Consider the following 14224-nt stretch of genomic DNA (forward strand, 5'->3'; position numbering starts at 1 on the left):
GAAGCACAGTAGCTGACATCACGCTGTGCTGGGTCCCAGACTGCAGTGCAATGCTCACAGTCCGGACAAACTGGTTGGCGATAGGTGCTGTCCTCATCTTTCTACCATGACTTGAACCACATTAAGACACAAGTAATAATAAATGTTTTCCTGGTTCTGAGAGATAATACTAAGGGGAAACACTGCAGAAACAGAGGGGAGACCCAAATAGAAAGCACTTGAAATTGGAGGACCCGGCGGACAAACTGACACTGGTTGAGTGCCGCGGCCCCGCCAAGCTCGCACTGTTGCGGCTGCCCAAGCGCTGTGAAACTGAGTCACTCGAGGCAAGGGGGCTCTGGAAACTTCAGGGGTGGAAGTCTGGAGGTGGAAGACCATTAAAGTTGGGAAAATTAAGCTGCTTTTTCCTCACCAGCCCCCCAGATACGGGACACAGCTCCCTCTCCATGCAAGGAAAAGGAAACAGCAAGCTGTGCCCGCCCGGGCGACACGCGGGGACGGACACAGCCCTTTTCAGACGTGACGGCAGCTGCCACGCTGTATGCGCTAGTGGGGCTACATTTTCCCTCCCCTTCCGCGCTCCAGCGCCAAAGCTCCCACGGGAGACGGCGGGAACGCGGCCCACACCTGTACGTGACGCCGGTGAAGAGCCGCAACTCGGGGGCCGAATCCTCCACAGAGACTCTTCCTTCAGCGTTCTCTGGGAGCTCCCGGCACAGGACACAACTAAGAGGCACAACGCTCTCTACGCTTACTACCCACTCTGCTCCGCCGCAGACCCACCGGAATACCCCACAGAAACCACTCCCGCCATTAACCCCTCACAGCCGAAGCAACAATCGCCGCCGTCAAGAGGCACTAACCCACCTCCTCTGACTGGAGGCTGCGCAGCTGCCTGTTGGGCGGGGTGCAATTAGTCCGGACCAACCTTCTCTTCGCTCTCATTGGCACATTGTTATGAATTAACTTTGCTATTGGCACAGACTCCTCTCGATCTGTCTGGCGGGCAGATTCCCATTGGCTCTCCGCTGGGGAGGTGAGGGTGTTGTGTTTGAATCGCGGGGAGACGGTGGGCGGGTGGTTCTAGCTTGCCACGTTGCCGCCGGCAGCTTCGCGCAGCCCGACCAGAAGGGGGAGAGGTTCGGCAAAGTCCGGAAACGCTCGGCAATGGCCGGAGGCGGCTTTTAAGGAGCGGAGCGGCTGCCGGCTTGCCCTGCCCCGCCGTCGCTCGGCGCGAAGGGACTTGGCGCGGTCGTTGCCGCTTCGTCCTGCCGTCGCGCCGTCAGTGGAAGGGGCGCGATGCTGGCCGACAGCCTGGTGGAGGAGTTCGAGATCCGCGAGGATGAGCCCTGGTACGACCAGCAGGACCTGCAGCAAGGTGAGGCGGGTGGGGGAGAGGGAGCGGCCGCAGACAGTGGGGAGCCGCCGCTACGGGGGGCGTGTGAGGGTTGGGGCTGCGGCGAGGGGGGCGTGTGAGGGAAGGGGCCGTTGTGAGAAGAGCGTGTGAGGGAAGGGGCCGTAGTGAGGAGGGCATGTGAGAGAAGGAGCCATGAGGAGATGCCGCGGGGGGCGTGTGAGAAAAGGGGTTGTATCGAGGAGGGCGTATGAGGGAAGGGACAGCGGGGAGCTTCCAGGAAGGCGTGTGAGAGAAGGGGCCGTAGTGAGGACGGCGTGTGAGGGAAGAGGGCGGTGGGAGCAGGGAAGCCACCACAACAGCCGTGGGGAGCCCAGAGGGACGCCGGGCGCTCGGGTGGGGCGGCGGGAAGGGCACTCGGGGGCCGAAGCGCTAGTGAGGATCGCGTGGTGACGAGAGTGGGGCTTGTGCCGCCCCGCGACTGTCGAGGGGAGCCCAGCCTCCCGGCTGCAAGGCCACGCTTCCCGCCGCCTTGGGCGCGTAGGCTGAGAAATCGCTGTTCCTGATAAAGATTGAGGATTGCGGCCGGCTTTGTTTGACGGAAGGGGTTGCTGCAGCCGAGTTGAATTGTGCCTGGGCTCCTCTCCGCCCAGGAGGGAGGGAGGGAGGGAAACGGCTGCGAAAAGTTACACCTTGACAGTAGGTCAGGCAGATGTTCAGGGTATGCGCTGGAAATAGCGGGCGGTGGAAGTATCGGCGTGGGTTGCTGTATTGTGCCTTTTTGAGCCCTTTTCTTTTAGGGGCTTCCAGTCGCTGAACTTGTAGCTGTGTTCAATAAATTGCTGGTCCGTTGTTACAATCTTTACAGGCTTTCTTCTTAAAATATACTAATAACTCCACTATGCATCAGAATTGTATGTATCTAGCTCTTGCATGTCATTCTGTCAATAGGTCTTGAACACTACGTGCAGGAGCTTCATGTTTTTCTCATTCAGCAGATGAGGAAGGAGTCACAGGAATACACAAAGTATAATTGGACTAAAAATCTTTTAGAGACATGATACGGAAAGAATGTGCAATTTCCTTAAGAGCTTAGTGGCATTTACGACTGGTATTTACTTAGTTCTATTTTTTGTTATTAATCATGCCAGCTCAAAGCCATGAAGTGGCTTACTGCAAACCTGCCCCAGCCTTGTGCTTTCGAGTTTTACATTGAAGTATACTAAATCTTGGGATCGATAGGTGCTACTGTACTATAAACCATAAAGAGAGATGCTGCCGCTCTTCCCAGCCAAGCAGCTTTCACACCGAGATCAGGCATCTGATGGCAGAAACTTTGAGACGGGGACAATTCTAATTGCATGCTTTAACTATAAAGTAAGTGCTTGAAAGCTGTATTTAGTTGCTTCTCACTCAAAATAGATGTTTTCATGGCTCTAGGATATAAAGCAATCAATTTAAGTAGGATCCTGAAATTGTAGTTTTGCTGTCAAAAGGAAGAGAGTTAAAAATTTGAAGACTGTGGTTTAGCAATGCTTTTAACTATGTCAGTGTTTATGCAGAAGACCTACCAAGAGACTTCAAAATGTATAGCAACTGACTTCTTACCTTACTGATGATTCTTTGATTTTACTTTTTAACTGAAATGAGTGAAATATTCACCATTTGGCTCTCTGCTGTCAGCTTTTAAAAAACAATATTCCCCTCTAGAGGTTCCTGCACTTTGAGGGTTGGTTAATGTTCTCAACAGTTGAACGCTGTTTTTCTGGGGATTATCTCTTTGCAAGCCTAAACAAAAGTGACTGATAGCCTTGCCAAAAGGCAAAGGAGGAAAACAAACTGATAGGCAAGTTGAAAATGCAAAGAAAAAATTCTTTACTGGAATGGATTTTAAAATATTCTGTTTAACACTTTATTCCTGGAGTCTGAAAGATACTTCTTCCTTCTCCTAAGACTAAGCAATACGAACGTATGTAAACAAAGTAGTAAGATTGCTTATCAAGGTCTCCTGAAACTTTTCACAATCCAAACAATCAGTGCATATTTAAAAGTTGTGGAGTAGTTTATGAGAAAACCTAGGCTGTAAAACATCAGGCAGCACCGTGAAACAAGCTTGTAGTCCTTATCAGCCAGTCTTTGAAATGTAAAATTAGGGTAGGATTTTTGGAAAAAAACTTTTGACAGTCTTTGTATGCCCCAAAAGCTTTTGCTTTGACAATGGAGGTGGGCTTTTCTGGCATGCAGTTCATGAAAACAGAATGCTTATGGAATGCTTTTAAGGATGGGAACAGCTCTCCTTCCTTCTGTAACGTCTATGTTGTGCTGCAGTATGCTGACCTTTGAAAAAATTCTTTTATATGACTGCTCTTTTTGCACTTTCTGTTAGGCACTTCAACAGAACAGAGGGGAATCTGAACATGGAGTAAGAAATATGAAGCAAGTAAAAAACCATTAAAAATAACAGTTTAATTTTACAGTTAAGTAAACTTCAACCAGGCTCCCTTATATATATATCTTCCACTACTAATGCCTTTTGCTGTTGAAAAGAACAGCCTTACTTTTTAAATTTAAAATTCTCTGAATCATTTTAAGTGGGCTAAATACTGTCAAAAGAGATTGTGGAGAAGGGCTGGTAAGTGAAGGCTGTTTAACATCACAGAAGACCTATCACTGATGTTTTGATTTAGAAATTTCTGATGGAACTTTTAAACACTGGCACAGCAGATCAGACTTACTAAAAGGAAGATCTGAGGATCTGCACGTATGCAGTTTGCATTATTAAAAACCTCTCTGCTTACATCTTGATGGTAGAAAGGAAAAATGTCTGTGGCAGAATGTAGCTGTTACTTTACATATATATACAACAGAATATGCAGCATGCTTCTAGTATTGTACAGTAACTCTCTGACAGAAATGTAAATCAACTCTTTTCCTTCTGTATCTGGAGAAGGTGTTGCACGTCTCACTCTTACAACTTCCTCTTTCATCTAGAAAAAGGGATTCACAGCAAACTCTTTACTTTGGAAAAGGAGAAATTGCTTCAGTTCTTAACGTTTTCTAGGGGCAGGAGTTAGGTTTTACTGCATGCTTCTGAGCTCTTCCACTTCTCCCCCTCACAAGCAGACTGCCTTAATGATGGAATAGCATGCTTCTCCCATAGTAACTCATTTGTACATCTGCCATTCTAATGAACAGAATGAGTGTGTAAATATAATGACATGAATTCTATTACTCACATGGTATTCAACGTAATGTGTGTGGTGTGTGTGCTACTTGATTTAGTGTAGGAGGGGGCATTTAAGAATTAAACTATGAACTCTTAAATGTACTTAAACATCAAAACAAACTTTCACTTTGGGAAGGGAAATGGCAACAAGTAATTCCATTATGCATTATGCGTCTTTGCCATAATCCTAAATCCGCCCTAAAGCTCTTATTCTACTCTATTAAAATAAAAGAATGGACTGTTTAGTCTTTGCCTTGAATGATGCCAGTATTGATGACTAGCTTTAAAGATTGTGGCTCCTACTAAAGATTTGTGTCCTATGAGACTTGTGGATCAGGACTCAGTTTTCTATAGGATGACAGATTCAGTGGATTTGAAGATCAAGAGTGTTCTGTAATGTGGTATAACAAACAGCTTGGTGTTTGGCTGGGAGTTTTCCTGTCCATGGGTAAACAACATACAATCTCTGTTTAAAAATAGGAAAAACTTAAGCAGGATGCCTTAAGGTTTCCTTATCCAAAGACTTTAAACCCTAGCTCTAGAACAGGCTGTCTTTACTAACAACTGGTGTTACAGTGAAAAAGCTGTGTCAGTCTGGACTCACATCTTTTGAAACTGAAGAACTTCCATGCAGTGTGATTTTTTTTTAAAAAAAAAAAATAATTTTTGTAGCATTTCTTCTAAGAAACTGACTGTAAGGTAGGAATCCTTGACACATTCTTTACAGCTGCGGTGCACTAACACCACAGTTGCTGTTTGTCAGAACTGGGCATCTGCAACTTAATAAACAAAACACTCCCACTCACTTGTCCTTGTAAGTCTGCATTCGGTCTTTGGCTTATGCAGGTAGATGGAATAATCACTTTGGACAGGCTGCCAAACTGAAGGTTAGCACAAAACAATCTTGGAAGAGTGCTATCTATTACAGTGACCAGCTGATAAGGTAACTGGGAAAGGGCAGGAAAGAGGTAAGATAACATGTTAAAACGAGGGCATCTGCATCAAGTGAAAATTGAAGGTGTTTCATACCTGCAACTACTGATGATGTAATACATGTCTGTTGTATTTTATTTCATCTAAGTCGTCTTGGAGCAAGTCAAGATTGTCTTGATTTCTCTCTTTCTTTCCCATTAGTGATACTAATTCTGTGTGAAAACTAGCAGGATTCTATTGCATGCATGCAGGAGAGACAACCTGGTCATGGTCCAGGGGATGGGAAGGAGGTGGAAAATAGAGGTTTTTAGAAATCTGTTGGATTCTTACAATACAAGACTTGGTGCAGTGTAGTTACAATTTTAGCGACACCACTGATGCTGATTTCTTTGTGGTAGCATTGTTAGCTTTTAAATTCCATGCGTCTTTAAACATAATACAGAGTATCTAGCACTACTGATGTTGAACAAATATCCAGCTTCACTGTAGAAAGGAACTGAATGTTCAGATGACTTACTACTTAATTTGAAACAAATACAGTCACGGGACCCTGAAGGTGATTGAAGATGACTGAAGTGAAATTAAGATTAAGTACCTCAGAAGAAATGAGATAAATAAATTCTGGTTTGGAGCACATAAACCAATTCTTGTCTCCTGGGTTTATAAGCTTGAAAAGAGCAGCTGCATTTAAAAAATATTATTGTTCCACCATAAAAAGCATCTGAAACTTTCATTTGGATCCTATATGAGTTGAGCCCCTTGGTGAAGGGGTAATGAAGAACAACAGCAAAGTAAGAATGCAGTCAGCTTTGATCTGGGTACAGCCTGCTGAACATTTACAGGATCTTTTATGCTTATTCTGAGAGATGAGCGCTGTAAACATGAAGTGTAGCTGACAAACACTTTGGCACGGGTGCTGGTGCAGTGGTGGGTATGTAGTGGGAAGTACAGAGAACATGGCTGGATGGGTCTCACCTGTGGCTGAAGACCCAAAGGAGGAACTAAGGAAAATTCATGAAATAAGAGCCTCTTGTGGGTTTCAGGACTGATTTGCATTGTGGTGTATGAATGTTCTACTTAGGTGTAAGCTATTTTTCTTTTTGGGTGATGGAGATAACTTAAGAGTAGTTACAACAATAAAAAAACACCAAGTATTTACTGACAAGCTTTTCAATTAGATTATATTACCCTCTTCCTAATTTTAAGTGCAAACATGATTTCTTTGTTTAGATCTTCACCTTGCTGCTGAGCTTGGGAAGACACTGCTGGACCGTAACACTGAGCTAGAAGAATCTTTACAGCAAATGTATGCAACAAATCAAGAGCAACTGCAGGAGATAGAGGTAAATATTTAAGGGATGTAAATATTAAAGCACCTAAACCAGAAACAACAGCACATCAACTGAGATTTGAATTTGTTGGCATCTGATGGACACCTTAAAGAAAAATACTGAGAACCTATATAGTCTTGGTTATAGTTAGAACTGTTTCTGTGATTAGTGGAAGCTTTGTGCCATTGAACTTCACGTTGAATATGGCTTGTTTAATGCCAAATGAATGGCATTTTTTGTTTCACACAGGAAAGTTCAGTTGCCTCATTGATAAGCTTTGCTGACCTTGCCCAGGTAAAATGACATTAAATTATATGAAGAGTAAATTAATCATTTGAGTTATTATATGATAATGTGAGTGGTTACCACACTGAAATTTAAATGCTAATAAATGCAGGAGAGAGATTTAAGTACAATCTGAGCTGTGGTAAAGAGAGCAAAAGCCTATTTCAGTTTAAAGAAGGGGGAGAAAAAAGGGGGAAGAAAAAATTGAAACCCAAATACCTAAATAGTACCTAAATATGGGATGTAGTAGATATAGTGCTCTGTATTTTTGAGAGGTGTGTGAAGCACAAGCACCATTTCAAAACCAGCCATCTTTGTGTCACTTGGTGGAAAAAACTGGCTATTTTTGCCTGTGTCTGTCATCTTTTTTCTTTTCTTTTAATATCTCTTGAGCTCTTGCAGACCTACCATTTGTCAGCATAATGAATTTTTTCAGCTATTAGAGGGTGATGCACGGTCTCTAATTAAATTATTAAATATTCAGTACTTTGACTGACAACCTATTGGAAACACAGTCAGCATTTCAGTTTGGTTCTAGTACGAGTCACAGGGAACAGGCTGTGACTGGCATGCACCAGATTTTTACACAATCTGAGTTCCTTTGTACAAGCAGTAATAAGGCAGTTATGGGTGGTGTGTGGATTTTGTACAGCTGCAGTCTAGAACTTAAAATATTTATCACTTGCAGAGTGGTAGCAGGTAATGTAAAGGATCCTAAACTTAATATTTAAAAATCTATAGCTAGTATATGTGTCTTTAAACATCTGATGTCAACACAAATGCAGCAGTTTCTTATTGTGATGCACAATTTCTGGGCTTGTTTTGGGTGTTCTTGTTTTGCTCTTTTACAAGGTACTTCAGTTTTATACTTAATGCATTGGTTGTTTTCCTCTATTTTGTGCTGAATGTCACCTTTGTTATCCTGTTTAGTCATACAGTTGGAAAGGCTGGTAATTCTGCTAGTGCCACAGCATTACAAAAAATGTGTTTACTTATGCAGAGGCTCACAGTAACTGATTGCCATGCATGCTTTTTATAAAAAGATTAATTCTTAAGATCTAGAGAGGACAAACACTTCAAGGTGCTATACAATACTCTGTTTAAGGTTCAGCACCTGTCTGAGCTACCATGTTTAAGGAAGTGTTTAACACAGGTACACTACCTTTGGAAATAACACAGCATAAGTTTTGTGTTAGCTAACCTGGCTCACTCTGTGTAGCTACTTAAAGGCAGCTGTGTTTTAATGCTATCTTGAAATATGGAAGATATATTATTGCTAAGCTACATTAATCTTAGAAATAGCCATCCATTAAGGATGCAGTATGCCGTTGGTTTAAGCCAGTTTATTTGCTAAGCTTTTTGTGGGTTAGTGTTCATTGACCTTATAAGGGAGCTTTAGCACCAAAAGTGGTGAGAAGTATCCTTCCAACAGTGATACACATAGTTGGTGTGTTGCAGGGTCAAGTATGTTCAGACAGTGAAAGACTAATACCTTGCTTTGCTTAGCCAATCAAAAAAAACCCAAACCACCAAAACAAGGCTTGTATAATACTACTTTTTGAATGCTTTATCTGACACTTTCTCCTCTTTCCTCCTCTCCCCAGCAAGGGCATGAGTGTATATTGGGTTGTCCTAGTAGCATATGGAAGGTACAGTACTCTTTAGTTGGTCAAAGCAGTTGAGTCAGTTACTTTCATCCCCGTATTTCTTTCTACTGTGGGAGTGCAGATGCCCTTCTGCACAGGACATGTGTCCAAGTGGCACAGCCAGTCTCTATACTTGATCAGTCCTCAATTTCAAATGCTGAAGGTGATCTTTCAGCTGTTCCTGTAGCTACTCTGCTGTTTTTTTTGACTGGCTTTTTCAGTGCAATAGAAGTGTAAATATTTAGGTTTTTTTCCTTTTAATTCACATCTTATGGGTAGCAAAGTCTAAAAATGGCTAGGAAATCATTCTGAAATATGATACTACTTTGCACTGAAAAGGAAGGGTCAAAGGCTTTGGGATGCTTAAGATTGCATCTACTATATTAAATGCTAACATATTGAGCATTTTACAGCCTTGGATCATTATATCTGACCTCTGTGCTGCCACGTGTGCTACGAACTAATCACTAGAGGTAATAAATGCTGGATTGAAAGGGCAGCTTTATTTCTGTCTGCATCTGTTCTTGGTTCTGCAACCTCAGAAATGCTGACATTGCCTTCCTGTGGTAGAATACAAGAAATCTCAACTGTTGCTTCACGTTAGGTGCTCGGTTGCAGGGGAGGTGGAATAAATGTGAACTTCCAAAGTCTCTACTGCCATGTCTATAGCTTGTTTTGGTGGCTTGGTTACACCCAAGTATAACTTGACCCTGGACTGAAGATACTGGAGACACAAGGTAGAGAAAATGGTGCTTCACCTCTTCCAGTCATCTAAAACTTCTGCAAAAGCCCATTGTAATAAATGGAAACACCTAATAATGGCACAAAAGGCTTGTATTGCTGAAGAAAATCCAAAGAGCTCCAGCCCCTTCTGAGAATAACCAATAGGGAAGGTTAATCTGAAATGGGTCACATTGTGATTCTGCTGCTAATCCATGTACTATTTCTGTGTAAATCCTGTCATGTGTGCACAGGCTACAAAAGGATCCAGCCAACTGCTATCATGCTGATCTTCTAGAAGTCTGTATGGAGCAGTTACTAGTCCTAGATTAGCTTATTATCTGTTCTTAAATTGCCTAAAATGTAAACCCATCAATCTTCTAATGAGGTAAAAGGTTAAGTAGAATATTAGAAGTTTTGAGTATGTAACAGGCCTATCTAAAAGTGAATAATGCCTAGAAGGCTGCTGGATGTTCCTACTTGAAGTGTCCTCTTCAGTGAGTAGCATGTTGCAGGAAATACATCTGGTGTCAGTGTAAGATGGAGGTATTTCAGATGTAAAAGGTTAGGGCTTTTGTTCAACTCTTTCTTGATTCTGTGATACAAACTCTGGTGTGGATTTTTAGAATTGGAAGGATCCTGTCATGGGTGGGACAATGTAAGACACTTGTATTAAGAGCCTTAGGTGACTGTTAACTGCTCTGAGACTGAGAATTCCAAGCTTTGTAACTTTTTTATTTTCATGAAACAAAATACTCTGTTGTTAATTGTAAAACCAATTATCATAGTAATACTTAATATTGAGTTGTGGGGGGTTTTTAAAAAAGGCAAGAGACCTTTATTTGAGATTTTGCTAACTGGAATAGCTCCCTGTAGGTAACTAAAGAGTGAATTCAATAATTAGATTATACTTCCTTACACACAGTAGCCCACATACTGTCTTAAGCATCACCACAACCTGAATGCTGTTCTGCTGACTCTCATGCTGCTTCAGACTGGAAGAACTTGGGTCAGCTGAAAAGATGCACAGATGGTGCTATCCAATATTTCAGTTTTAATGCTAAGAAAATTGTTGGATCAACACGGTTAGATTTCCGTTGGGGCCCACTAGAAGATCTCTGTGGATAGCTAAGGGCTATGTTGAAGTCAGGATTGAAGGCTTTATCAGTGACAAGTGCAGTACAGACTAACCCAACCAGGGGTTGGGTACTGGCACAACCCAGGCTGCAGCAAGGAGAGATAAGTGTTGCTTGCACAACCAAGCCGTGGCTAAAAAGCTGGCTGATCAGCCTGGGTTGACCTTCATGACAAAGGCAAGCTCATTATTTGAGCTACTGATAACACCTTTTCAGCTAAACACTCACAAAGCAACCACTGGAATCTGTATTTCTAAAACTCAGTAGCTTATAAATGTGCATAAAGCTGCAGGGGAGTAGTCCTCTTTGTTTCAAGTGTCAGCTAGTAACAGCAATCCTGTTTTGCAGTACCTCACAAAGCAAGTGGAGCTCTTGCGTCAGATGAATGATCAGCATGCAAAAGTCTATGAACAGCTGGATGTGACGGCAAGAGAACTAGAAGACACTAATCAAAAACTAGTTGCAGAAAGTAGAGCCTCACAACAAAAGATACTAAGGTAAAAAGCTTATACTAGATCCTCCCTCCCTAGTTGGTAATGTGAAAAAGAACAGTCCAGGTGTATTTGTGTGGCAGTGTCTAGTGTTTTACAACACTGTTAAACTGAAAGGGTAGCTTTTAAACAGAGGTCTTTTGGGGCCAAGGAGCAGCCTTCAGAGAAGAAGCTATGCTCTGAGGGGATGGGAAACTCCCATATCCTTGGCTAAACACTCAAATGTTTTTAACAGCAGTCTTTTACCTTTTAGTTTGACAGAGACTATTGAAAATCTGCAAACACATATAGATGACCTGCAACACCAAGTAGAAGAACTAAAAAAGACTGGACGAGGCCGGATGAACCACGAGAGATCTGACCAGCCAAGATCAATGCACAGCTTCTCATGTTTGAAGGAGCTGTATGACCTTCGCCAGTAAGACGTTTTACCTTGCATAGTTAAGAGAGTACTGAAACGATTTTAAGCAAAGCTTTAAAAACTGAGACAGAAACAAGCTAGCAGAAGGTTCTCACCAAGCAAAATACCTGCACAGTCCTGCACTGTGGTGTTGCCACTGCTGGCAGTTTCCCTCTAGACCACACTAGTCTTTATGCGAGAGTGCAGGTTCCACTTCTTTTTTCAGTCACATTAAAAGCACTCATACAGATAGTCTCAAACACAAACATCTTAAATGCCAAACGTTTTCTGTGACGTCTGAGGAAGGGTCACTTTCTTTTTGAGGGAGGCAGCATTCTGGCAAAAGCTTTCCTGAACTGGTTAAAATAATGCTTAACATGGGAAAATGGTGCCTGGAGGTCTGGGCTGCTTCTTTTCATTTAGAGCAGTTTTATCCAGCTGAACTGCCTTAGTGCTCAGACTAGCTTCAATCCTGGAAGGTAATTCCATAAATGAAGCACCTCCAGAGACAGCAGAACAGGCATTTGTGCTTGTGCTTCAGCACTACAGGGAGGTAGGAGCGTAGAATGAATCTCTACATCCCAAACCAAGTTATTGACAATTTGAGAGATCAGTGGATTTCTTCAAACTGCCAAAGGCTTGTGGAAATACTTGCCTTGTCAATTTGGAAACTGGCACCATCAATACTGGCAAAAGTTAAGGGTGGACCACTGCAGGAAAAAAAAGGAGTGTTGAAGTATTGTGTGATACAGGGAGGCAGTGTTTATCTAAAGTTGTAGGTCTGCAACTTGAAACTCTTAATGAGCTGCCATTCTGCTTAAGCTGGGGGACTTGATTTGCTGTTCTGATTATTACGTGGACTGCTAGGTTAGTAAAGTGACTGCTACATATGCTTTGAGCTGTGTTAGCACACAGTTTGACTCTGTCATTAATTACTCAGGACAGGAAAACTTTAGGTAGGAGGTGTGGCCAGCTGTAGCTCTGCATTTGATAATACTGATTTTATTTCTGCAGGTATTTTGTTTATGATCATGTGTTTGCAGAAAAGATTACTTCGATGGATAGTCAGCTAAGTCCTATAGAAGAAGAAAATGAGAACTTAAAAAAAGCAGTTACCGTTCTGCAAGCTCAACTTAACCTAGAAAGAGCAAAGAGGGTAACAATGGAAGAAGAATATAGTCTCATGGTGAAAGAAAACTGCGACCTTGAACAGAGGCTTGTTGATAGTGACTTGTATCGGGCTCGTGCAGAGGAGCTGGAAGCGGAAGTAGCTGAAATGCGACAGATACTTCAGTCTGAAAACACGTTCCATAATGCAGAAAAATTGGTGCCAGAATCCTTTTTCATTTCGTTCAAGGAATCTTTAGAAAGGGAGCTTGGTCAGAGCCCAGCAGATGATGGACTTCTGACCTTATCCGAGCTTGAGAAGAAGGCACTGAAACGGAGCAGCAGTGAGAACTTCCTAAGCAGTGCTGCAGGGGGAGACATTCTAAGAGGCCACGAGGAAACATGTATTAGGAGAGCTGAAGCTGTGAAGCAGCGAGGCATCTCTGTACTTAATGAAGTTGATTCTCAGTACAATGCTCTGAAAGTGAAGTATGAGGAACTTCTGAAGAAGTGTCAAATGGATGAAGATTCCTTGAAACACAAGGCTGTACAAACACAGAAGCAGTATTCCAAAGACCTAAATGTGGGGAATACCCAGTATGATCTTTCAGCTAGCAATCCAGAATTCACTAATGTGGAGCTAAATGACTCTCCCACAAATGCTCTTCCTGAATATAAAGCGCTCTTCAAGGAAATTTTTAGCTGTATCAGGAAGACAAAGGAAGAAATAGATGAACATAGAGCTAAGTACAAGTCTCTCTCCTCCCAGCCATAGCACTGAACTTGCTGACAGCCCATTTTCTGTTGATGACAAATCTGTTATTCAAGAAGGGGGAAAACTTGATTCAAATGTCAGAAGACCCCTTATACAGATGTATTTCTTGAGCACTCAAAATTGAATGTTTTGAATTGGCTTGTAGACCTGTAGTTAACAAGCTAGGTAGTCAACAACTAGTCTCCTGTACCTATGTAGCAATAGATTTAATGTTCTTTAGCCCTGTCACACAAACAAGCAAGCATCATAGCTTAATATTACACTACAACTTCATACTAAACCTCTGGCCAGAGCAGGAACTGACAGTAGTTTCCTCAGTCCACTTCAAAAATAAGAGCACTAAGAAATCAGTACTGTGGTTGTCACAGGAACCAGGCTGAAGCTTCTTTTCACTCACAGTGATGCTTTAGCCCTGTAACTACATCTGTGTAGAAAATCAACAAGCCAAAGCCCCAAGCAGTATCATGGGCAGTCTCTCCTGGTTTCTCAAGAATTAAGTTAGCAATCTAGCTGAATGTGCTGTGGCAGGGAGGTAGAGAGCTGGCACTGTGGGCTGTGCTGGGTTTGGTTTAAGCCAATACCACATTGTCTCATGCACTAAGCTCTCCCTCAGATTAGTGTAAATATCTTCCTAAGAGAAGATTTGATGTAAAGTTTGTGTGGCTTTTTAGGTATGGTTTCTTAAATAGGGCACTTTGTCTTAAGGCAAGATACTGTGAATTGATAATGTATGTTCTTTGGGATCTACTGTTCTTTGGTGGAATGTCTGCAGAGTACATTTTTATGTGTATTTGGTAAGATAGAAAGTTGCAGTTTAGCT

At 42.5% G+C, this 14224-nt stretch overlaps 1 protein-coding gene across 2 annotated transcripts; it reads left to right on the forward strand.

Moving 5' to 3' along the window:
* Window positions 1-1077: 1077 nt before the first annotated feature.
* CDR2 (cerebellar degeneration related protein 2) lies at window positions 1078-13636 on the forward strand. Of its 2 annotated transcripts, none has more exons than XM_054180407.1 (5): window positions 1078-1378; window positions 6744-6856; window positions 10980-11128; window positions 11376-11540; window positions 12537-13636. In XM_054180407.1, the coding sequence occupies exons 1-5, from the start codon at window positions 1300-1302 to the stop codon at window positions 13402-13404; spliced, it is 1374 nt and encodes a 457-aa protein (XP_054036382.1). In that variant the 5' UTR covers window positions 1078-1299; the 3' UTR covers window positions 13405-13636. The 2 variants fall into 2 exon arrangements, with proteins under 2 accessions (XP_054036382.1, XP_054036383.1); XM_054180408.1 differs by lacking the exon at window positions 1078-1378 and adding an exon at window positions 5456-5548.
* The last annotated feature ends 588 nt before the right edge of the window (window positions 13637-14224 follow it).

This window comes from Dryobates pubescens, chromosome 4, assembly GCF_014839835.1.
Source record: "Dryobates pubescens isolate bDryPub1 chromosome 4, bDryPub1.pri, whole genome shotgun sequence".
Classification (NCBI taxonomy): Eukaryota; Metazoa; Chordata; class Aves; order Piciformes; family Picidae; genus Dryobates; species Dryobates pubescens.

What these genes read in the sequence shown, in the direction of transcription:
- CDR2 (XM_054180407.1), top strand. Translation starts at nt 1,300, where the DNA reads ATGCTGGCCGACAGCCTGGTGGAGGAGTTCGAGATCCGCGAGGATGAG. An exon ending in CCAGCAGGACCTGCAGCAAG is followed by an intron (nt 1,379 to 6,743) that starts GTGAGGCGGGTG and finishes TTCTTTGTTTAG; the next exon opens with ATCTTCACCTTGCTGCTGAG. An exon ending in AGCAACTGCAGGAGATAGAG is followed by an intron (nt 6,857 to 10,979) that starts GTAAATATTTAA and finishes CCTGTTTTGCAG; the next exon opens with TACCTCACAAAGCAAGTGGA.